At 41.3% G+C, this 26,256-nt stretch overlaps 2 protein-coding genes across 2 annotated transcripts in view; both read right to left on the bottom strand.

The window, feature by feature from the left end:
• The window catches only part of LOC132765869 (deleted in malignant brain tumors 1 protein-like), a 91,937-nt gene extending 88,640 nt beyond the window's left edge, over positions 1–3,297 (bottom strand). The window contains exon 1 of the mRNA XM_067463259.1: positions 3,176–3,297. Coding sequence (XP_067319360.1) covers positions 3,176–3,206 — 31 coding nt within the window. The 5' untranslated portion in view covers positions 3,207–3,297. The remainder of the gene's footprint in view (positions 1–3,175) is intronic.
• A 2,659-nt stretch (positions 3,298–5,956) lies between these two features.
• The window catches only part of LOC137095986 (scavenger receptor cysteine-rich type 1 protein M130-like), a 34,007-nt gene continuing 13,707 nt past the window's right edge, over positions 5,957–26,256 (bottom strand). Inside the window, exons 8-12 of the mRNA XM_067463258.1 lie at positions 24,777–25,085; positions 23,186–23,491; positions 19,885–20,190; positions 14,376–14,678; positions 5,957–11,238 (exon numbers count right to left, since the gene is read on the bottom strand). Of these exons, the coding sequence (XP_067319359.1) occupies positions 11,084–11,238; positions 14,376–14,678; positions 19,885–20,190; positions 23,186–23,491; positions 24,777–25,085 (1,379 nt within the window). The 3' untranslated portion in view covers positions 5,957–11,083. The remainder of the gene's footprint in view (positions 11,239–14,375; positions 14,679–19,884; positions 20,191–23,185; positions 23,492–24,776; positions 25,086–26,256) is intronic.

The raw sequence follows: 26,256 nt of genomic DNA, 5'->3' as shown, positions 1-26,256 counted from the left end.
GTACTTTGTCTTTTTACAATTAATCCAATTTCTCTTTTTTTTAGCTGTCAACCTTACATTAATTTGTATATCTCTCTTTATTGCTTATTCTTTTTCCAACTCTGTCTCTTTTTCTAAGTTCCCTTTCTTTTCTTCTTGCCTTTTTAAAGATGTATTGTCTCTTTTATACATAACTCTCTCACCACCACTTTCATTGTATCCCATAGTACTCCTCTTGATACCTCCCTTTCGTTAAATCCCCAAATTTCTTGCAATTCCATTTTCATTCTATCTACAATCTGCTTGTAATTCAAAATCCCCTCCAAATATTACATATTGTTGAATATGGACAAACTGACCTATTTAGCGACAAAGACTCAAGGAAAACAACACACTGCACTTTGTTCAAAGAATATATATCAAAGAAAAAAGGAAACATCATAATTTAGTATAAATCACTCAGAGAAAAATTATACCACATTGACAAGGACCTAGGAGAAGGAGCATGTTCAGAGAAACAAACTAAGAGGACAATTGATAAAACACAATGGAGATAATTGAAAATACATATTTTACCCCCTCTATTCTTCCCTCTTTTTTATACCCTCCCCCGTTGTACCTTAGCCCATTCTCTCTTTTTACCCTCTTTAGTTACTCTGTGTTTTCCCCACATTTTTATATTTATTAGTTCCAATCATCTATTAGAAACTTCAGTTGACTAAAAAAAGCAAACAGGGATGGAAATGGTCTCCTGGAATCTGGCCAGCTGGGAAAACAAAGAGGCAGATAGGGAATTTTTTGGTACTCTACAGAAATTTGACATAATCTGTCTGCAAGAGACCTGGACACAGGAACTCAACTCCTCATTCCTACATGGCGTTAAAGCATTTACTCAACCAGAAGTAAAGAATTTTAAAAAGGCAGAGGATGTGGGGGTTTGGTGTCCTTTATCTCAATAGAATTAGCTGGAGAATCCCAGGTAGTGGACTTTGGCCTGAAAAATAATTACCCTTTTCCAGTGCAAATGAATACAGATACAGGGAAGATTTTTTTCTCTATAAACATTTATTTCCCCCTACCAATGGACCAATGGTGACTCCCAAAATATGGAAAGACCTACTGTTTTTGCTTGAACAGATAAACTTGAAAGATCCCAAGGCATTGATCCTTCTATGTGTGGCCTTCAATGCCCAGATTGGAGATGCTCCAGAAGGCCTCTTGCAACACACAGGTTTAGATTTGTTTGGTTTTTAAAAAATTCCATATCTCTATGGACAACACATATAATCTGCAGGATATAAACCTTTTAGAATTTATATACCTTCACAGCTTTTATACTTTGCCCGGGAGTCCAAAGGACATATCCAGAGATTATTATGCATATCTGAGCAAATGAAACAGCAGTGTCATTGATCACATTAATGGTATCACAAGGGCTTTTCCCTCAAGTAGTTACCTATGATATTCTGGAAGGCACAGAAAGCAACCATTTCTCATTAGTAGTGTCCTGAGGTCCCCTTCTTGAACAGGCAGAATTAACCAGAACAGAAAATTTAACAGGAGAATTGTTGGGAGAAAGGAGGCAGAAGTGGTCAATTGGTCTAAGTAGTACTATCAAAGAGAAATTACACAGCAACCTTTTGATGAGCATACATCAATAACTTTGCAACAAGCCAGCAAACCATCTAGATATTTACCAACAAACTGTAAACAAGCTTAGACCACACGTAACAACTTCTACATAAAAAAACCTTCTAATCCACAATGTATGGTTGATTTGACATGGAACGCAGGGAAGCCAAAAGAGATCTGGCAAATAAAATAAGAGAATCTCATATAAAATCTGTCTGAAAAAAATATGAAAAACATAACCGAATGTAGGACAAAATATAAAAGCCTTCTTAAAGATTAGATGAATGCACAAAATCCAAGTGGCAGGAACTGGACCAAGCACTCACAGAATGGAAGGAAGATCAATTCTGGGAACTTGTCACCAGAGGAACACAAGGAATAAGATACACGTCAAAAGCTTCAATCACTCCATCTGCATGGATTAAGCACTTCTCCAGCATCTTTTGCCCCAAGACAAGTATATTGGAAATCACAGGGCCAGACAAAGACAATAACTTCTCTACTTCACCTGAGTAGAAAGCAGTCTCTAGCAAAGAGGTAAAATCTTTAATTGCATCCCCGAAACCCAAGAAAGCACCTGGAGAAGATATGCTTCCTCCAGAACTCTTCAAGTAACATGCTGAATGGTGAAGCCCCTTCCTTGCTAACCTCTTGACCAGCAGAAACAGCACAGAACTAATGCCACATTGGTGGAAAGTGAGCATTATAGTTCCAATCTATAAGAAAGGTGAGAGAAACAACCCACAAAACTACTGCCCAATCAGCCTACTTAACATCGCCTCAAAGCTATATGCTCAACGCCTGATATATAAAACTGACAGACTGGCTACAAGAAAAACAATTCATATATGAAGAACAAGCTGGTTTCTGAAATGGATATAGCACCATAGACCAATGCTTCACATTAAATCACATCATAAGGAAATCTTTCTTCTTCTTCTTTTGGAAAATATATCATAATAAAATTATTTATATATACAAAAGAAACCCTTTTTGAATAAGAATAACATCTCTAATCCAAATGGTCAGAATTATCATCATACTAACTCTGTCATTTTGTATTAGTAGTATTCTTAGGAAAATCACCTTCAGGGCGTCCGTTCTGGCCAGTCAGAAAACACCACTGGGGGCCCCTTTTACACTGTCATATAATCCAGTTTCTGCATCCCAATTATCTGTTTTGAGCTGGATTATATGGCAGTCAAGGCTCATATAATCCAGTAAAGAGCAGGTGATTTGGATTTTATTTATTTACTATATCTCTATATCACCATTCTCAGCCCGGGGGCGACTCATGGCGGTTTACAGTACGGCACATTTTGATGCCCATAACAATATAAAAAAGCTAAAACATTTAAACATAGATAAAAATTCACTACATAATGTCATCAATTCAGAAACTGCATTATATGTCAGTGTAGATCCAGGCTTAGAAAGAGGAGGAAGATTAAGAAAAGAAGGAGATTCAGTTAATTCCATGAGAAAGTTCCTGAGAATGCAAGGGGGGAAATACGTGTCATTACACCACCACTGGTCCCACTCCATTTCAACCTGTGCTACTCACCAAGGAAGGCGATGCCGAGAGAGAGCCACATGCTGAAAGGCCACTCAGCTCTTTGCTCAGCAGTCCAAGCTTTATGTCTCTGCAAGTGGAGAACTTAGTTGAGGCTGCAGCTTCAGAAATGCAGTGCTGCTCAGGAATACTCCTCCACCCTCCTATCCTTTATCTCTTTGCTCTGACAGAGAACACATCATGTGTCACCCTATAGACCACATCCCATTTTAATGTGGAGTCAAAAAGCAAACTAGATGAATTGACCAGATGCCAAAGTCCTCATCTATAGCACTGTATTGATTCAACCTGGAGGACCTCTTCAGTGCTGATTGGAGGAGCCATCGTTTATTGTAGTCTAAACACAACCAATGGGATAGTGTTTTGTTTGGTCCCTTTGGAGAAGAATGAATGGTATCCTCTCCAGAGACCGAGTTATATTCTGGTGGATGTTTGTCCATCATGGCAAACAGCTGAAGTAGTTGCAAGTTGCCTTATGACTAAACCTAAAGAGAACAATTTTTGTCATTGTACTGTCCTGAGCCTTTTGTTTGGCCATGTTCTCTCTCTCTCAGTCACAATTCTTGAATTTTGGTGCTACTACAGATGCATTGTTATTGTTGTCTCATAATACATCCATGTAACGTTGCCAGATATCAAGGCCTAGGTCTCCAATTTTCACGGTTCAGCTCAACGTGGGAGGCCAGGGTGCAGATTCTCTAGCTTTGGAAGACTCACCTCTAGCCAGGAAGAAACTGTTGTATCTTAATATCCAGTTCACCCAGGAGAGCAACAGTTTGCTACAATTGGCAATGCTTCATAGATTGCTTGCTGCAACTGGCAAACATTCACTTTGTAGGCCTGAGGTCTACGTATCAGTTGTGTCTGGATTTACAATGCTATGTAATGCAGTTTGAATTTGTATTATGTGGTCCATTTATAGAATCATAGAATCATAGAGTTGGAAGAGAGTGCATGGGCTATATAGTCCAATCCCCTGCCATGCAGGAAAAGCACAGATGTCCATCCAGCCTCTGCTTAAAAGCCTCCAATGAAGAAGCTTCTACCAGACTTGGAGGCAGAGAGTTCCACTGATGAATGGTTCTCCTTACAGTCACAAATTTCTTCCTAATATTCTGGTGGTATTTCATTTCCTGCAGTTTGAATCCATTGCTGCATTTTGTCAATTTCTGAAGCAGCAGAAAGCTGACTTGTCCCCTGGTTAATATGACATCTCTTTAAGTATTTAGACATGGCTATTATGTCTCCTTTCAGCCTCTTTTGCTTCAAGCTAAACTTACTCAGTTCCCTCAGCTGCTCCTCATAGGGTTGGCCTCCTGATCTTCTCCCATTTGGGTCACCCTTCTGTGAATACATTCCAACTTGTCAATATCCTTCCTGAATTGTGGGGGCAAGTATTGGGCACAGTGTTATCTCAAATGTGGTTGGACAGGAGCAGAATAGAGTGGGACTCGTTCTTCCCTCAATGAGTTCAAATCTCTATCCTTTATACTACACTGAAGTAGTAGATGCCTTTCGAGGTACAAATCCCCAGCTCATCTTCCAACTGCAATGACATTTGGATTACTGAAACATGCTCTATCTGTGGCTGCTTTTGAAGAATGTTTGGGAATGTCACCCACCCAGAGACCCCCTCCTCCCTGTGATGCCACTGCCATGCCCGTCCTGGGTTTGGGGGTACCAATCTTTCTTCAGAAATGTTTTTGGAAAGGAAGTTCTCAGGTATCATCTGGCCAGTGGACAGGAAGCAAATGGGCTCGCTGATACCGTTCCTAAGCAATGGCAGGGATGTGGGAGATAGGAGAGGATGCATACTGATAGGAAGATTGTGATCTTTTAAAATGTTATTGTGAAATAAGACCGTCTCACTAGAAGACAGTCTTCTAAAACAGTCTCACTAGAATAAAAAAGGCAGTGGACAAAAATTCCAGTCTTGAGAAGAGTTTGAAAGTTTGGAAAAGAAGTTACAGCAGAAGCATCTTTCTCAGCTAATTAGATAAAAGGAAAATGAATGGAGAAAACACACACTGAAAAATGCAATGATGAAACAGTGAAAAATCAAAAACACTTTGTCTTTGAACAGTCTCTCAACAATCTCTCAGCCCTCTTGGGAAGGAGCTCAGAATTGCAAGCTTGTTTTCTGCTTCCTTGGAGACTAGGACGCGGAACAATGGCTTCAAACTACAAGAGAGGAGATTCCATCTGAACATTAGGAAGAACTTCCTGACTGTGAGAGCCGTTCAGCAGTGGAACTCTCTGCCCCGGAGTGTGGTGGAGGCTCCTTCTTTGGAAGCTTTTAAGCAGAGGCTGGATGGCCATTTGTCAGGGGTGATTTGAATGCAATATTCCTGCTTCTTGGCAGAATGGGGTTGGACTGGATGGCCCATGAGGTCTCTTCCAACTCTTTGATTCTATGATTCTATGATTGTATAATTGCACTGGAAAGAAAGCTGAGTTTGTTGCACCATCAGTGAACACTGAAGGACTGATGATTCATAGAGGAACTCCAATGGGTCTTCTCTGTTTGAGTGGTTCTATATAGGCATGACAATAAAGTTTGAAGCCTTTTCTTTGTTGGGGTGCCTACATTACAAACATCAATTTAAGCTTTTGAGTGTTTTTTTTTCTAAATGCAGAGTGCCAAATTGAGAATTTATCAGAGATTCTGCCTAACGATTAGGAAGAACTTATTTACTGGAAATGATGTAGTATTGTCACGTTGCCAGGGCTCTGCTGTTATTTCCAGCAGAGGTGAATCAAACAAAAACACAGTTTGATATAAAACAGTTTAATTAAAACATCACTTACTTGCTGGTTGTTTTAATAGTCCAAAATATAAAACATAAAGATAGCACTCAGCCACAGAATAAACAAAAACTGCTAGCAAAAGCTACACCATAGTCAAAGGGTCCAGTCCAGTGGTCAAACACTGAGAGTTGAATAAACAAAGTCCAGGGATCGAGGGTCTATACCGTAGTCAAAAGCCAGTCCAAGATTCAAGGTTCCAGGATTCCAAAGGTTCAGGAGACAGGTCAGGACACCAAAAATCCACAAACCTGGGGGGAAACCAGCAGCATCTACCACCAAGATAAGACAATACTTTTATATCGAAGATCAGTACCATGGCTAGCACCTTATATCCAGAAACACCCAGCTGCAACCCATCTCTTGCATACCTCTACCCTTCATTGCTTTCACCCATGAACTCTTACTTACAGATTACTCAACCCTTTAGAACTAAGACTTACATTAGCTCTTCCATCACCAACTGCTAGGCCTACCATCACCAACCACCATCAACTGCAGAACATGTTCCATAACGAGTATAAACCACCTGAGAATTTAGGGGACCCTCCTTCTTGAAAGGTTTCTAAATGGAGTTTGGGAGGTTTTCTTTTAGGAGTGCTTTAGTTGTGTGTTCCTGGATAGCTCCATGGCTGTATGATTCTATGATCACTGCTGGAAGTTTGTGGTGGCTGCTGCCTGCCAAGTAGGCTTCAAGATTGTTTCACAGTATCATTCTGTACATCTCTTGCCTTGTTTCATCCAAATTGTAGTTTTTGAAGATCATGATCTTTCTACCAGCTTGCATGTCCTCATATCTCCCACATATCCCACATCTCGTGAAATATCTCAATGCTTCCTGCCAAACAGCCCAGATCCTTTCTTCTGCAGACTCTGCTCTGAGGAATCTTCAATTTGCATGCTATTATGAGATAGGCATGAGTAAGTCATACTACCCAGGGTGGAATATTCACCAAAGGGCAAGGGATATATTGTGCTAACAGAAGGAGAAAAGGAATAGCCCTTGCGACACTGTTCACTGCAATTGTTTATTATGGTCACACATTACACAGCATACGTTTCATGGTGGAAGAGTCCCCAGTCATTGCCATATGTTGCACAATGTACACACTCTGTGTGGGGGCTGAGTTTGTTGGTGCAGTTTATCTCCAATTGAAGATATTTATAGTAAACTGAGAAGTTGTGGCTGGAAACTCTTCAAGTATCAAGTGCTTGGATCTTGTTTTAAAACCAATCACATCATAATATCTAGGCTTTCTGTTCTCCAATTTATTGTCGTAATGCAAAGGATTTTTCCAATCCTATTTTTCTGTCTGCTAATTAGTTGTATCCTTAGATTTATTCATCCACAAACATTTGATATCCATTATTGCTGCTCAGTAGCCATGGTGACACAACTGCAATTCCTTCCAATCTACTTTAAGGGGCAGGAGCCCATGGAGAGGAGGAGGCCCATTGAGCTGGCAATGGGAGCATGGGTACAGGATATTGCTCTCAGCTGGGAGGACATTTCAGGCAGAAAAGATTACTTACTTTTGTAGCTAAGTAATGAGAGGGAATACTGGACAACACAACATACAATTTTTCATTTTTCCGTGAAGAATAAATCCTTGGTATACTCCTGCCTCGTGTAAGCCTTGACCCAAGACAGTTAGGCTTTCCTTGACTTACTGAGGGTCTGGTTGCCTGATCTGACCTCCTGTTTTTGATCTTCTCCTGCAAATAAAAGGGAGGGCAAAGAAAAGAACTACTCAGCTCTTGGAGGAGTTAATCACCTGACTACCTGAAGCCTTGTGGCTGCTCCCAGATAGAGAACCCCTTCCCTAAGAGGGTGGGATGGCTCCTCTCTTGGTCTCACTCTCCTGGGAAGTTCCCATTTTCCTATTCTGCCAGAGCTTTTATGCATCAACTGTGCTTGGCTTTTGAACAATGTGCCATGTTATTTTGTTGGTGGATATGGCTTTTAAAGTGAATTTTAAATAGTTTCACTTTACTGATAATTTAATATTTTCTAAATTTTAACTTGGTGAGAATAGGTATCTGACTTGGAAAAGTCTACAGTGATCCAGAATGTCTTTGTAGCAAATGTAAGTGTTTGGGCTAAAAGTAGCCGAAGACCAGAAGAATGAGTACAAAACGGAGAAAAGCTGCAATGCATGATGGTGTGGAGGTCCTGGCAGCTGAAAGCAAAGAGGAATATCTGAACCATGAAGTGAACTTTACTAACTTGATAAATGAAGAAGATCAAGGACTGGTACCGTCAAAGGAGTAGAGCCCTTTGTCATGATGAATTGAGCATGGACTGAGTTGGAGGGGAACGTGAGAGATTGTCCCTTCAACATGATTGATGAAGCATGGACTAAGTTACGAACTAAGTTGTGGACTAAGTTGGAGCCCCCAGTGGTGCAGTGGGTTAAACCACTGAGCTGCTGAACTTGCTTACTGAAAGGTCACAGATTTGAATCAGGGGAGCGGCGTGAGCTCACGCTGTTAGCCCCAGCTTCTGCCAACCTGGCAGTTCGAAAGTATGCAAATATGAGTATATCAATAGGTACCGCTCCAGCAGGAAGGTAACAGCGCTCCATGCAGTCATGCTTGCCACATGACTTTGGAGGTGTCTACTGACAACGCCGGCTCTTCAGCCTAGAAATGGAGATGAGCAACCCCCCCCCCCCCCAGAGGCAGACACGACTGGACTTAATGTCAGGGGAAAACCTTTATCTTTACCTTTATCTGGCAACAGAAAGCGAGGAATATCTGAACCATGAAGTGAACTTTACCAACTTGATGGATGAAGAAGATCAAGGACTGGTACAGTCAAAGGAGTAGAGCCCTTTGTCATGATGGATTGAGCATGGACTGAGTTGGAGGGGAGCATGAGAGATTGTCTCTTCAACACGACTGATCAAACAAACTAAGTTGAGGAATAACAAAGGAATAACAAATGAATAACTCCCTGATACCAGAGAACCAGAACCAAGACATGGAAGGTACTATGAGGTTACATGAAAAGATCATTATGTTTCCCCTGTGACCAGCAGTGCTGCAGAATTCGAGGAGGCACGAGTGGAGGGTGAAAGAGAGAAACGTGCCAGGAGGAAGGCGCGTCAAGCTAACCCCGACCGGGACCGCCTTCCACCTGGAAACCAATGCCCTCACTGCGGAAGAAGATGCAGAGCAAGAATAGGGCTCCACAGCCACATACAGACCCACAAGGAAATCCATAATGGAAGACCATCTTACTCGTCCAACGAGGGATCGCCTAAGTAAGTAAGTAAGTAAGTTTCCCCTGACATTAAGCCATAGACGAAAATTGCTCCTAAATGATATGAAAGGAGAGCTTCTTCTGAGATGGCCTTGGTTGTCAAATGAAGCACCGCATCAGCGTCCCATCACTTCTGCAAAGGAAACTGATCAGTCTTTTGTGAGAAGATTGGTGACTGTGAGTGAATGTTTGTGAGTGTGGATCCACTTGGTGCCAAGACAATGTAGAATTTTAAATGCTGAATAAAAGTCACATGCATAGTGTTTAAACCCAGATCTGGTGTCACGGGTATATTTTTCAGAGCTATAGTCTCAAGTGTGCAGATTATGCAGTCTCCCCTCTTCTACAAAGAAAGAACACAAACTGCGTATTTGTGACAACTTTCATAACACACTCACACATGTCACCAGATAAACGGGGCTCATTAATTGGGGTTTTCAAAGTGCTCCTGAGTGGGAAATGTAGAAGTAGGCATAAAGAACCCAGATCCACACAGGTAATTAAGATTAAATTGTTAAATTGTTAAATGGCTTATTGATGTAAAATGTTCAATTCAGGAACATTAAAGAAATAACAGTAATATGAATTTCAGGGATTACAGGAATTGTTTTCATTGTGTGCCTTTAAGAAATTTCTAATTTATGGTTAGGGTCAGGTGAACCCATCATGGAGTTTCCTTCTGGGGCAGAGAATTGGGGATTCATCCAAAGCACCCAGTGGGTGTCCATGGCCAAATGGAGCCCTGGTCATGGTCCTCCTCTCCTCCTCCTGCTCCTCCTTCTCCTCCTCCTCCTCCTCCTCCTCCTTCTTATTTGTTGTCCACATCTCCTCATGGCTTCAGGTGGTGTAGAGCACAATTAAAGCATTGTATTATAAAATACATCCCATAAAATACAAATATTTTAAAATTATCATAAAATACATGTAATAAAAAGGATAGTACAAGAATTAAAATCCAATACTAGTAGAATCTACATGTAACATTCATAATATAAATGGACTGGGTAGGCCTGCCGGAAGAGAGCACAATTTTTTAATTATTATTAATATTTTTTTCCGACACAAAAATTGTGCTCTCTACCATCACATACGATCATTGTTAGAAATTCAGTTGCTAAATTACATTATAAATACATATTACATATCACATATTGTTTTCCTATTGCTCTTATCTGTCTTCACCTTACCCTTGTGTCTGACAGTTTTACACCCCCCCTCCCCCCCTCAGGGAACAGTATTTACGTTAATTCAGATCTTAATTTAATTGAACAATTGAGAGCACAAATTAAGCCCAAAACAGTACATTAAAAAGCTTATCAGCATATCTTGAAATAAGCCAGAAAATCCATTGCAGCCAATCAGAGTGTATCCCATACAGAGCTCGAAATTATCCCTTTGTTTTAGCCCTAACATTTCTATTTTACACTGTATAAATCCGACTCTGATTTCTCCATAAATGGCAAGTGCGTATTAATTAGTAATAAGAAATTGACGGTAGTGGAATGAGAGCACAAGGCGGTTCATTCCCACCACGTCAATCACCCATATGCTTAGAAAGACAAAAATGTAAGATTTATTTAATTGATTATCATTTCGGAAGAAGGAAGCTTCCCTAAATTCCTATGAAAGTAAATACGTAATAAACAAGACATGTATCAAAATTTAAAAAGTAGCATATAGATATAGAATGATATATGGCATTAACTGTATATTGTTATGCTGATAGATTTCCATGGACTCTAACTGCACATGGCATTCCTTCTGCCTCTGGCTCCACCGTACTGGCAGGCAGACCTTGATCCCTGGAACTGGCTGTTGAAGAGGGCTGCTCAAGGCTGCTGCTGCTCTCTCCTCCTCTTCCTCCTCCTCCTGATGGTCTTCCTCCTCCTCCTGCATCCAGCCTCAGCCACAATCCCCACCAAGGCAAGGAAGACCAAGGCAGCCACTCCCAGGTGAATGCTGACCTCAAGGGACGATTCAACAGCTGCAATATAATATAATGTAATGTAATGTAATATATTGTATATACATATAATATTTATAATATTATAATGTAATACAATATAATACTACTAATAATATGATATTATAATTATATATTTTATATTACATGTAATATTACTAATAATATTACAATATAATGGTATAGCACAATATAGTAATATATAATACTGATATTTTACTAGGCTAATAATATAATATATTGTGTGTGTGTGTGTGTGTGTATAGTAAGCCACTCTGAGTCCCCTTCTAGGTGAGAAGGGCGGCACATAAATGTTGTAAATAAATAATAACTATAATGACAACAAAGGACAAATCAGGTGATGGCTGCAACATGAAATTATTATTAACTGATCCCAGTGTCCTTGATTCAACTACTGGTATTTATCAACCATACCATTGTATTACAATTCTAACAGAACAAAACAAACACACGGATTAAAAAGAAAAAGAAAAAAACACACAGATTTTGCAAACTTGGTAGTTGGTTAAATGTCCTTTGACCAGAATCTGGCCACTTGGAGTGCCTCTGGTGTTGCCGCAAGGTCCTCCCTTGTGCATGTGGCAGGGCTCAGGGTGCATTGCAGTAGGTGGTCAGTGGTTTGCTCTTCTCCGCACTCACATGCTGAGGATTCCACCCTGTAGCCCCATTTCTTAAGATTGGCTCTGCATCTCGTGGTGCAAGAGCGCAGTCTGTTCAGCGCCTTCCAAGTCGCCCAGTCTTCTGTGTGCCCAGGGGGGAGTCTCTCATCTGGTATCACCCATGGATTGAGGTGCTGGGTTTGGGCCTGCCACTTTTGGACTCTTGCTTGCTGGGGTGTTCCAGAGAGTGTCTCTGTAGATCTAAGAAAACTATGTCTTGATTTAAGTCATTGACGTGCTGGCTGATACCCAAACAGGGGATGAGCTGGAGATGTCTCTGCCTTGGTCCTTTCACTATTGGCTGCTACTTCCCAGCGGATGTCAGGTGGTGCAATACCGGCTAAGCAGTGTAATTTCTCCAGTGGTGTGGGGCACAGACACCCCGTGATAATGCGGCATGTCTCATTAAGAGCCACATCTACTGTTTTAGCGTAGTGAGATGTGTTCCACACTGGGCATGCATACTCAGCAACAGAGTAGCATAGCACAAGGGCAGATGTCTTCACTGTGTCTGGTTGTGATCCCCAGGTTGTGCCAGTCAGCTTTTGTATGATGTTGTTTCTAGCGCCCACTTTTTGCTTGATTTTCAGGCAGTGCTTCTTGTAGGTCAGAGCATGGTCCAAAGTGACTCCCAGGTATTTGGGTGTGTTGCAATGCTCCAGTGGGATTCCTTCCAACTACTAATCCCAACAAAAAGAGACTGAATCACTTGCTGAAATGGAAGTGATGTACAGAGCTATGGAATATTTAACTGATTTATTATTCCAGGTGTCTCTTTTTAGTTGGGAACCCAGCTAGATTTATCTCCAATTGCACAATATTTTGCTCTTCTGTCTAGGCCCACAGAGGAGTTTGGGAAGCCATTTTTTTGTGCTGTGGTCTTTCGTATGTTCTAGTATTGCAAGAAATACACTGAACACTCATAGAATCATAGAATCAAAGAGTTGGAAGAGACCTCATGGGCCATCCAGTCCAACCCCATTCTGCCAAGAAGCAGGAATATTGCATTCAAATCACCCCTGACAGATGGCCATCCAGCCTCTGTTTAAAAGCTTCCAAAGAAGGAGCCTCCACCACACTCTGGGGCAGAGAGTTCCATTGCTGAACAGTTCTCACAGTCAGGAAGTTCTTCCTCATGTTCAGATGGAATCTCCTTTCTTGTAGTTTGAAGCCATTCCTCCATTGCATCCTAATCTCCATGGAAGCAGAAAACAAGCTTGCTCCCTCCTCCCTGTGGCTTCCTCTCACATATTTATACATGGCTATCATATCTCCTCTCAGCCTTCTCTTCTTCAGGCTAAACATGCCCAGCTCCTTAAGCCGCTCCTCATAGGGCTTGTTCTCCAGACCCTTGATCATTTTAGTTGCCCTCCTTTAGACACTTTCCAGCTTGTCAATATCTCTCTTGAATTGTGGTGCCCAGAATTGGACACAATATTCCAGGTGTGGTCTAACCAAAGCGGAATAGAGGGGTAGCATTACTTCCCTAGATCTAGACACTAGGCTCCTATTCATGCAGGCCAAAATCCCATTGGCTTTTTTTGCCGCCACATCACATTCCTGGCTCATGTTTAACTTGTTGTCCACGAGGACTCCAAGATCTTTTTCACACGTACTGCTCTCGAGTCAGGCCTCATTGTCCCCCATTCTGTGTCTTTGCATTTCGTTTTTCCTGCCAAAGTGGAGTATCTTGCATTTGTCCCTGTTGAACTTCATTTTGTTAGTTTTTGCCATTCATCTCTCTAATCTGTCAAGATCGTTTTGAATCCTGCTCCTGAATCCTACTCATTTGGCTGTATAGTAATAGCAGCTGGAAATCTACGTCAACAGCTTAGTTAAGGAGATGCTACCGACTGCCTCAAACGACTGAGAATATTGTACATGATGTACTCTATTGGCAGCTTTAACAAAACTCCAGAAAGAGGTTTTTGGAACAAATCCTGCCCTTCCTCTGGTTACTATTACTAGTTTCATAAATATTTTATAGTCGGGCAAATATCTCATGCTCAGAAAAAAAGATGGGAGGGTATATTGATAAGGGCTAAGTAGATGTAGTATGGCCTTTTAGGGACTTTGAAAGTGGTTGCCTTTTCTCTCTCTCCACTGTTTCTTTCAAAGATAAAGGAAATAAAGTCCAAATTTTGAATGTATAAAGCTTTTGCAGTGGGCTGACCAGAATGGCAATCATTAGGAGCAGGTTTGGGTGGATTATCTCCTTTTGGGGGAAACAATACTCATAACAAAGATTTTGATGGTCTGTTGAAGAAGCTATTGAATATTTCTGGCATTAAGAGTGGGTTACAATCTTTCTGAATATTTCCAGAGAAATACAGTCATCTAGATTGCACTCAAAACTTTTTATTAAACAGAACAGCTGGTGGTGATAGAAAAGAAAGACTCTCATCCTGATCATGCTGGTTTTGAGGAGAGATTAACCTAATGCAGGCTGTAGTAAGGAAAACTGGGAAAGGCATGTACCTGAACACTCCACGCTGGCATCTTGGCTGTGGCTGCAACTGCGCTCTCCCCAGCCTCCCTTCTGGCACTCCTTCAGGAATGCTTCTTCTCCTGTACAGTTGATGCTCTCCAGCCAAATGGGGCCCGATCCTTGGCCATAGTGTGCTCCACCCAATGCTTTGGAGGCATTGCCACAGCCCAGCTGCCTGCAAACCACTTGGGCATCTTGTAAATCCCAGCCAGCATCACAAACGGTCCCCCATGCATCATTGTGAAAGACTTCAACCCGCCCAGAGCAGGGACTTGTGCCATTCAAACGGAGATCTTTAGGAGAAAAAAGAGAAACTTGGTATAAGATGAATGGTGATAATAGAGTTATAAGCAAAAGTTTTGTTGTTAGAAATCACTAAACAATAAACACTGAATCCATTAATTTTACCTATATGTTGATTCATCATTCAACCAATCAATGGATCTACTATAGCTGGGAATAACCAGCAGGATGCCAGTCACTGTGATGACTTTAAATCAAATTGGTCAAATAAAAGAATTTAGTATGAGGATGCCTTGGTCTCAGACCTTGCCACCCTAGCTTAGCTTCTTGTTTCTTCTGTACTCAATGAGATAATTGGAACTGAGGTCTGCTCTCAACCAAACCTGGTACACATATCTATCATGACAAATGTAAAATAGTTGTGGGGTTTGAGAACAATGACAGAGGATGATGATGAGGGTTATGGCCCACCCACATCTGGAGTGTCATGTTAATACCAGACACCCATAATGGATCTGAACGAATCTTGGTAAACATCTTCATTGTGACCACCTTAAAACACTGGTGGGGCTTAAGGGGGTTGATAAAGGATGATGGAAGTTGTAATCCATGTGTGCATCTAGACCAAACCTGGTATAAAGGACCCTTTGTTATTCCATTTACAATAATGATAGGATTTGGCAAGAGGGGAGAGGCAAGAAAGAGGACGATAGAAACTGGAGTCCACCTAAATCCAGAGCACTGTGTCAACACTGGTTCCAACCCAAACAGGTCTGGCTGATGGAATTCCCAGAAAGATCTCAGATTGATGGGATTTGCACCCACCCAGACCTAAGGATGATGGGAATTCCACCTGGCCAGATCTGATCCTGGTGGCAGTTTCAACCAGCCAGTTCTATCTCTTATGTGAGTTTCAGATTCACCAGGTTTGGGGCTCATAGAAATTGGAATCCATCAGATATACCATTTTAAAAGGACCCATTATATAGCTATCCATTTTCTAATGAGGCCATTAGTAAAACCATAAAGCTAACCATGATTTTCCCCCCTGTGAATAGCATTTGAAAATGCATATGCTGGCAATGCCAGGTACACCTAAGCTAATCTCTCTATACACATATTAAATGTGAAAATATGTATGTGTGTATGTGAGTTTCAGACTCACCAGGTTTGGGGCTCATAGAAATTGGAACCCATCAGTTATACCCTTTTTAAAAGGTCCCATTATATAGCTATACATAAAGCTAACCATGATTTTCCCCCTCATGGATAACATTTGAGAATGCATATGCTGGCATTGCCAGGTACACCTAAGCTAATCTGTCTATACAGATATTAAATGTGAAAATATGTATGTGTGTATGTGGCTGGGGTGCCCACTTCCACAGACAGGCTCCCCCTTCCACAAATGGCTATAACCCACAGTCCTGAGGAGTCACCAAAAGAACTCCCTCCAATGACATTTCAGGTTATAGCGAGAGTCATGAACATGTAGACCAACCCTGCTAATGTCTTCCCCATATACTACGGCCCATCACCCAAAGAATGCTCTCATTCAGGGACAATTTCATCCAATATTGTATGTGTTTCCTCAGGCAGGCATTGCAGGGTTCCTTTCTCTCTCCATTGGTGTGGAATTTACATGATTCCACCCACTACCTCTCCCTTAACCCTTAACCACAGTTATAAGGGAAGGAAAAATAGCAGATGAGGAGACACAAATAAACAAAGATAATGGGTGACAAGCTGAAAATGTGCTTTTTAAATACAAGTGGGAAGGCTTCAAATCTGAAGCGGTCAAGAATAGTACAATTAGCAAAGAAGTCACATTGCAATGTGCTCTGTTTATAGGAAACCCACAAACATTAGAAAAATAATAAACAATAAATATACCAGATTTATTAAGGGTGATATGAATAAATCCAGAAAGGTAGTGACAGCAACGGAAAACTCATTAAAACTGGAAATACTAGAAACAACAATTGATAAGGAAGGGAGCTATATAGTAATAATATATAAAATAAATGGTAGGATATATTATCATAGGAAATATATATGGCCCAAACACTTTAGAAAGTGGTTTAGGAAAGTACAAGGAATTTATCAAGGGGAGCTAATAGTTGGAAGGGACTTTAATATGGACCTTAGAAATATGCAGTCTACTGCTGTAAACCACTCTGAGCCAAATTGGGAGTAACGGTATACAAGTAAAATAAATAAATAAATATTTTTTTAAAATCACTAATAGGTCTAGAATTTTAAATACACAAACACAACCTATCTGGATTTCAGTTAAACATAGAGGAGCCCGATGAAACAGAGACAATAAAAACTTGAAGACATAAAAATTTAATAAATAAGACAAAAAACGTAAGAAATAACTGTTGGAAGAGATAAAAAAGGGGAGCTCAGCAAGTATAGGAACAGTCTAGGATATAGTGGTAATTAGGGGTTATTGCATAGAAAAAGAAGTTGTAGTAAAGAAACAGCAAGATAAAAAATGGAAAGAATGCTTAGAGACATAAAGGAAACACAAAAACTATTACAAAGTAAACATCAAACGCAGGTGAAAATAAAGTTGGAAAAATTAAAGAAACAACGAGAAGAAATGAATAATTTGGACTTCTGGAAAAAAGAGATGTTTATTAAAATAATTTCCAAAGACAAAATACAAATACAATGAAAAAAACTGGCTAATTATGTGAAAGAGAAAGGTAGAGTCATACAGTTAAAGAATAAATATAATAAAAAGATAAATTTGAGCAAGAAAATAAGAGAGGTATTTGTAGACTGTTACCAGGACTTATATAAAAAGCAAATACATGGAGGAAGTTTTAATGAAAATATCCAGAAGATATTAGATAGAGAAGACAATAGGAAACTAGGAATAAAAAGAAATAGAGCAGGTGATCAATACTTTGAAAAATGCAAAATCCCCAGGATGTGATGGTTACACTGCAAAGTTTTACCAAGAAACAAAAGAAATAATAATACCAGAATTGAAGAATTTATTTAATAGCATAATTAAAGGAGGACAACCCACAGATACAGGGAGAGAATCAGAGATAATCCCGCTGGATGCAGAGGCTGTTGATAGGCTCATAGCTGCAGCTAGACCGACCACTTGCTCCCTCGATCAGTGTCCCTCTTGGTTGGTGAAATCCTGCCTGGAGAGATTACGTGACCCTCTGTTGAAGATAATAAACAGCTTCCTTGAGCAAGGAGTTTTTCCAGAGAGTTTAAAAGAGGCGGTGGTCTCTCCCTTGCTGAAGAAACCAGATTTAGATTGTTCGGTTCCCTCCAGTTACCGCCCAGTTTCGAATCTCTCGTTCCTGGGCAAGGTGATTGAGAGGGCAGTAGCGGAGCAGTTGCAGCAGTTCTTAGACGACACAGCCGGACTAGATCCCTTCCAGTCCGGCTTCTGTGCGGGGCATGGGAGACTGAGCTGGTCTCCATCACGGATCACCTTCGATGCCAGCTTGACCAGGGCGGGTCGGCGCTGCTTGTGTTATTGGATCTCACAGCAGCATTTGACACAGTCGACCACAATCTTTTGACCTTGCTGCTGTTGGAGTCAGGGGGACAGCTTTAAATTGGCTGTCCTCCTTTCTTCACAACTGTGGACAGCGAGTGGAGAGGGGAGGCCTGGTCTCTGAGAGGTCCCCCCTACTCTGTGGGGTTCCTCAGGGGGCCATTCTCTCCCCTCTGTTGTTTAACATCTATATGCGACCACTTGCTCAGCTGGTTTGAGGTATTGGGCTTGAGTGTTACCAGTATGCTGATGACACTCAGCTTGTGCTGAAGATGGAAGGCCGACCGGACTCTGTACCTGACTATTTCCATCAGTGCCCCGAGGCCGTTACTGGATGGCTGCATGCCAGCAGGTTGAGGGTGAATCCAGCAAAGACGGAGATCCTATGGCTGGGTCGACTGGGCAGTGGGGATATCCATCTGCCTCCCCTGGTGAGGCACTACGCCCATCATCATTGGTCAAGAGTCTGGGAGTCCTTTTGGACCCTCTGCTGATGATGGAAGCTCAGGTCTCCGCTGTTAGCAGAACCACCTTTTTTCATCTGCGGCAGGCTAGACGGCTGGCCCCCTACCTGTCCAGGGACGACCTAGTTACGGTGATCCAGGCCACGGTCATCTCAAGACTGGACTACTGTAACGCCCTCTACATTGGCCTTCCTCTGTCGGTGATCTGGAAGCTCAAGATGGTACAAAATGCAGCTGCTCAGCTTCTTGCGGGAATTCCGATGAGATGCCGCATAACACCAATCTTACTGCAGCTGCATTGGTTACCAATTGAGCACCGGATCACTTTCAAAGTGATGGTACTTACCTTTAAGGCCTTGCATTGTCTGGGGCCGATGTACCTGAGGGACCGCCTCACCCGCTATCAACCCCAGAGATCCCTCTGGTCTGAGGACCAAGATTTATTGGAAATTCCCAGTGTCAAGGCCTTGCATCTAGCAGCAACCAGACACAGAGCCTTTACACCATCACTCTGGAATACTCTGCCACCTGAAGTCTGTGCTTTGCGGGACTTACCAGCTTTCTGCAGGGCATGTAAGACATATTTGTTCCGGCAGGCCTTTGATCTTTGATGTTGCTGTTTTTAAATTGTTTAAATTGTTTTAAATTGTGTTAGATTTTAGCTTTCTTGTAAGCCGCTCCGAGCCCCAGGGGAGTGGCGGCATATAAGTTCGATAATAAATAATAAGTTATATAGTAACATGAGAGCAAGAATTAGAGTAAATGAAGGCTTAACAGAATAAAATAGAAAGAGGAGTAAAACAAGGTTGCCCTCTATTTCTGCTATTATTTGTGGTAGCAATGGAACTTCTGGTAGATAGAATCCAAAACAATGTCAAGATAAAGGGATATGAGATTAAGAACAAAGAATTGAAGATAAATCTTTATGCGGATGACATTTTACTAATAATGGAAAACCTAGTAGAAGCAATAAGAGAAGTACAAATAATTCTAAAACATTTCGAAAGATACTCAGGATTGAAAGTGAATATGAGTAAATCAGAAATGCTTAAAACATCAGTAGGGATTTGGGAGAATGGAATATAAAGTAGGAACTCATTGTCCTCTTTACTGCCTTATGATTGTTATAAGAAAGCACAATTTGCAAACCACCACAGCACTTGCACATTTCACCACAATTTCTTCCCCGGGTTTGGACACTTTGAGGGAACTGTGGAAATTTCCTGAATTATCAACATTTCTTTAGTTTGCATCAGTTACCTGAGCACACAACACTGGCATCTTCTTCATGACGACACTCGTATAATGTGTGCAATTTGTAAAAACAGTTGTACAGAGAAACCTCTGTCCCATTGCATTGGACTTCATTTATCAAGATGGGATCTTTTCCTTTTCCAAAGTGGGCTTCTTCAGGAGCTGACACAGCTTCTCCACAGCCGAGTTCTCTGCACACGACTTGAGCATCTCTCAGGTCCCATCCATCATCGCACACTGTTCCCCAGGTCCCATTGCGGAACACTTCGACTCTCCCAGAGCAATGGTCTGGACCATTCACCAATCTAGTTTCTATTGATGTTGGAAGAATGAAAAATGCTTTATTGATCTATAGTTCACTTCCTCGTTTTCTCCATCATATCTTCCTAGTCATGGGGCCATTCATAGTAAGTGTAGGAATTTAGCTGGCTATTGTGGAATCAATATAGAAACAAGGCTTTGTTGTGCAGGTTATTCTATCTCTTAGTAATACTCATTAGTTGTCACTGACTTCACCTGCCTTCCCTCAAATTCCAATAGTCCACACCTACATACTGCAGCTGGCAAATGAATGTGTCAGGATACACAGTTTGGAAAACTCTGGTCAAAATATTTCATTGTCGAAGGGCATTAATACATAAGTATATTCCTATTGTTATTTTATACAATACCCCCAACAATTTATAGTTTTTTAAGGGCATCGGAATAAAAATATAATTTTTATGTTTTTTTCTGATCCTTTCCTGAACTACCACAATTGCAGTGAATAAGGATGCCAAGAATGGACCAGTGGCAGCGACTCCCCACAAAGACTATATTGTTTCAACAATTTAATAAAATATATCCTTTCATTTCAACTTTCTATATTCCTTGTATTTTTAATATTATTTCTCTCCCCATGTGTGTATATAGTTTATGGAACTCATGTCAAAATATAACTGTAGCTTGTCTTCATCCTGGTGAGAGGTTACTCTGTCCTGGTTCATTTAGTTTAGCTTAAACGCTTGCCAGGCATGGATCCTCTTACCCACGATCCTAGCTCTAAATTCAACTAAACTATCATGACATTACTTGTTCAGCACTTAAGTCACATGCATCCTCCAATGTTCCATTGCTGGCCCTGGAGCTAAAATCTATCTATCTATCTATCTATCTATCTATCTATCTATTTATTATCCTTGTACCCCGCTCTTCTCACCCCCAAAGGGGAACTCAGGGTTTTCAAACATTTTCAGCCGTAGAGCACTTTTTGAAGCAAATGTGTCTGGTGGAGCATCAATAAATGTTTATGTATTAGAGGATATGGAAGGGATTTCCACCATATTTTGAGTATGGGCCTCCTCTGGGTCTTTTCTCTAATCTACACTCCATAGAACAATGTCTTGCTTCAACCTCCAACAGGCATTGATTATTTTGACTGAATGTGATGTATAATTTTATACATGAATTCAGAAAGAGATTTGCAAAGAATGAAGGACAGAATGCACGTGGTGCCTACCCCATTTTCTTTGTCCCATGTATTACCACATAGGCCTCAATACCCTACAACTGTGTTTCTCAACCTGTAGGTCCCAAGGTTTACCAGCTGTTACGATTTCTGGAAGTTGAAAGCCAAAACATCTGGGGAGTGACAGGTTGAGAACCACTGCCTTAAAGGCATCATATCCCATCTGGGAAACTAAGCAGTGCTGCCATGTTTAACACTCAGACAGAAGACAGGTAATGAATATCATGTGCTGTGGGCTATATTGTTATAAAATATAGTGTGTGGAAATTAAATGGATTTGATATGTATGAAATGGTATGAAAAAAGTATGATTGGGGCCTAATTGGGCCGAAGGCCCAATAGTAAAATATTGAGTCTTGGAAAACAACTACACTGCTGAACTGTAATTAAAAGTTGCTGATAAGAACCATGATAATAATTAACTGTTGAGATTGCTGACTTGAATAAATCTTGGAACACAATATGTTTACATAATCAAAGACAATGCTCTTTTATCAAAGAGCCAGATGGATCCATTCTCCACCAAAGTGAGCTTCTCATGGGACTGCCAATGCTTCTCTGCAATCAAATTCCTTGCACACAATTTGAGCATTTTTCAAATCCCAACTTTCATGGCTGATGTGAGCCCTCAGTGAGGGGGAGAGGATGGAATATAAAACAAAGTAAGAAAGTAAGTAAATACATGGTTAACCATGTCTGGTTACAGACACTTCAGCCCTCTCAAAACAACACTTTGGACCAATTATTTATTTATTTGCCATATTTATACCCCGCCTTTCTCTACCACAGTGGGGGACTCAAGGCGGCTTACAATGGCACATACACCGTGGCTTAAAACAACACATTCACCTAAAATTAGTTTAAAATTACAACATATTAGATGTGATTAAAATGCATTCAAAGTTAAAAACACACCACCCAAATTTCAAGGTCTAAGGCCATTCCAAGGTCAAATTGCACATAATTCTATATTTGGAATACTGCATTGCCCTAATTTTCGAAAGCCTGCTCCCAGAGCCAGGTTTTGACTTTATTCCTGAAGGCTAGTAGGGAGGGGGATGATCTGATGTTGTTAGGGAGGGAGTTCCACAACCGAGGGACCACCACTGAGAAGGCCTTGTCTCTCGTCTCCAGCAGCCGTACTTGTGAGGCGGGTGGGACCAAGAGCAGGGCCTCCCAGATGATCTTAGTCTCTAAACTGGTTCATAGGGGAAGATACATTTGAACAGGGAGCCTGAGCCAGAACTGTTTAGGGCTTTATAGGCTAAGGCCAGCACTTTGAATTGTACTCAGTAGTGGAGTTGTATGCTCCCTGAATGCAACTCCAGTAAGCAACCTGGCTACCGCTCACTGGACCAGTTGGAGCTTCCAAGCAGTTTTCAGAGGCAATCCCATATAGAGCACGTTGCAGTAACCTATACAGGATGTAACCAGAGTGTGGACCTCCATGGCCAAATCAGACTTCCCAAGGTACAGGCGCAGCTGGTGCACAAGTTTTAATTGTGCAAAAGCTCCCCTGGCCACCACTGAAACCTGAGGTTCCAGGTTCAGCGATGGCTCCAGGATCACTCCCAAACTGCGAACCTGTGCCTTCAGGGGGAGTGTAACCCCATCCAGCACAGGCTGTAACCCTATGCCCTGTTCAGTCTTTCGATTCACCAGGAGGACCTCTGTCTTGTTTGGATTCAATTTCCATTCACATGGAAATGGAAGATAAATACTCATCCTATCCATGATCACTTTGAGGATACATTAACCCCATGCAGTCTTTGGTAAGTACAACTTGTGAAAGGCATGTACCTGAACACTCCACGCTGGCATCCTGGCTGTGGCTGCAACTGTGCTCTCCCCAGCCTCCCTTCTGGCACTCCTTCAGGAATTCTTCTTCTCCTGTACAGTTGATGCTCTCCAGCCAAATGGGGCCTGATCCTTGGCCATAGTGTGCTCCACCCAATGCTTTGGAGGCATTGCCACATCCCAGCTGCCTGCAGACCACTTGGGCATCTTGTAAATCCCAGCCAGCATCACAAATGGTCCCCCATTCATCATCGTGCAATATTTCAACCCTCCCTGAGCAGGGACTTGTGCCATTCATTAAACGGAGATCTTTTAAAAAAATATAGTAAAAGATTAATGGTGATTAATTTATGGACAAAAATTCTGTTCTTAGCCTTGACTAAACTACACACACACAGAATCTAGATATACTCCAGTTGGGAGTAACTAGCAGGAATTCTTGCCATTGTTCTTGCTACTTTGGATCCAATTGGTAAAATAGAATTTAGTATGATTATTATTACTGGATCCTCTGTACTAGAAGGAATCACTGGATTGGATGTCTGCGTGGCAGCTAAAAGTCCCAGGTTTTGTCCTATGCATATCATGGGTATATCCTTTGCTCTGGGCATGATCAAAAGCCATTATTTCATGGTATGAGTCATAGCAAGAACTCAGGCCTAAAAGGAGAATGAGTAGAATTATTCTCTCTTTCTAACAACTTGCTCACCACTGAGTGTGATTACAACATGAGCAATTAAAAACACCTATGTGTAAATATGATTCTAGGCTGTCTACACTTGTATTTCAGGTTTTTTTTTGTTGTGTCAGGAGTGACTTGAGAGACTGCAAGTCGCTTCTGGTGTGAGAGAATTGGCTGTCTGTAAGGACGTTGTCCAGGGGACGCCCAGATGATTTCAGGTGAGAAGAGGCTTACACCTCCCACAGGGAACTACCCAATAAATATGTTAAGAAAATGAAAATGGACATGTAAATCACCTCTACCTAATTTATTTGGATGCATTCAATACATTTGTGAAAGCATGTTATGCATGTGTATCTAGATTTACTTACTCAATGCTATGACTTACTTGAAGCCATAAGAGTAGGAAAACCAGTAAACAAATAAATGCAGATTTTAGATCAAAACTGCAGAATAAATGATTAATCTTAAATTACATTAATAGTACAAACATAAGAAAATCTTGGTTGAGATTCTGCATGGTAGATAATGTACAGCTAAGGCTAAGGTCCATTTCCAGATCTTGGTTATTAGTAGTGTGTAAACTGTTTTTTCTCTTAACTATAAACTCCTTTTTGTTATAAGGCTTATAAAGCTCTATTACAGCATTTTTAAAGATTGGGCATATGCTGTATTGAAAAAATGGAGATGTGGGAGAAAGGCCTATAAGGTCGAGAGGGTCCCCTCTTTGCTGCCTTACAGTGTTCACAAAGCAAGCACCATGCGTAGTCTTTCCTAGCACTAGACATTTCCACTGGGATTTCTTTTTTGAATATCCAGTTTTTTAAAGATGAGTGAATTTCAAACTCTTCTACTGTAAAATGTGAAAGTCCAGAGTGAATAATCAATCTTACTTTAATTTTCAACAGTTACCTGAGCACACAACACCAGCCGATTCATCTGAGCGACATGGATTTCTTGTATCAAATATACATTTGAGGAAGGCAACTTCTGTTCCCAAACATTTAGGTTCATGAGGGAAGTTTCTGATACCATTTCCAGTCCCAAAGAGAGATCCTCCTGGGGCTGACAGGGCAGCTCCACAGCCAAGTTCTCTGCACATGACTTGAGCAGCACGCAGGTCCAATCCGCCATCACACACTGACCACCAGTTCAAAGTGAAAAACACTTCAACTCTGCCAGAGCAACGGTTTGTGCCATTCACCAATCTGGTTTCTGTTGCTTTTGGAAGAACAAAAGATGCTTTCATTTATTTGAAGGTCAATTCCATGATTTCTCTGCATACTTTCCTGGTTATAGCACCCTTCGTGAGAGATAAGCTGGCAATCGTGAAATCAATGCAAGAGTGTCGCAAAGGCCTGCAGCAGAACTCCTATCTCCCAGGAATACTCAACTGTTGGACACTCCCCATTCATAGCCAATAGTCCACATATTCATTTGGAGACCTCTCCCTCCCATTTGTAGAGTTGTGTCTTTTGTCTTTCAGTGAACTGAGGAAAACTGAGTTACAGCTTAGAGTGGGACTGGATTTTAGAATTGAGGATCACAGAGGAATCTCTGTTCTCCTTCAACTTCCTTTCCATTTCCATACACAAGATTCTCTAATTATAACATCCAGCTTGGAATATAAGATAATAATCATAATTAAAAACTCCAGCTAGATAGAGCTGAACTGCTTCCTGCTTCTTGGCCAGAGTTGGAGTGGACGCTCGCAAGGATTCTATGATTCTATGAACTGATAAACACAGATGAGCAAAACCTAAGCAGAAAGAATCATAGAACCATAGAGTTCGAAGAGACCTCCTGGGCCATCCAGTCCAACCCCATTCTGCTAAGAAGCAGGAAAATTGCATTCAAAGCACCCCTGACAGATGGCCATCCAGAGTTAAAATCTTGAGTTTATGGTTGGATTTAATGGGAAAATCAGCCTCAGGGAAGAGCCAGAGGGAAATCACCCGCTGGGCAAAGCTTCCAGGTGCTTTTAGGGAGAACTTACTATATAAACCTCAGGGGCCCATGTGCTTTGAGAGAGGAGCACAAGGTATGCGGGGAGGGGAGGGGGTCCTAGGCTGGGCAGACAGAAGGCCCAGGCTCCCAACTTCCAAAAACAACCCAGACCCCCAGGAAGTGCTGGAGCCAGAGGCGGCCCTAGGTAATTTTCAACGGCAAGCAAACAGTATTTTGCCCCCCCCCCCCCAACCAATCACTGATATATATTTTCTGTTCATCGTGGGAATTCTGTGTGCCATATTTGGTTCAATTCCATCATTAGTAGAGTTCAGAATGCTCTTTGATTGTAGGTGAACTATACATCCCAGTAACTACAACTCACATATGTCAAGGTCTATTTTCCCTTAAGAGCGCCTCAAGAGCGCATCTGGGCAAAATCAAC

The sequence above is a fragment of the Anolis sagrei genome, chromosome 2 (genome assembly GCF_037176765.1).
Source record: "Anolis sagrei isolate rAnoSag1 chromosome 2, rAnoSag1.mat, whole genome shotgun sequence".
NCBI lineage: Eukaryota > Metazoa > Chordata > Lepidosauria > Squamata > Dactyloidae > Anolis > Anolis sagrei.
This window is presented reverse-complemented; position numbering and strand designations above follow the sequence as displayed.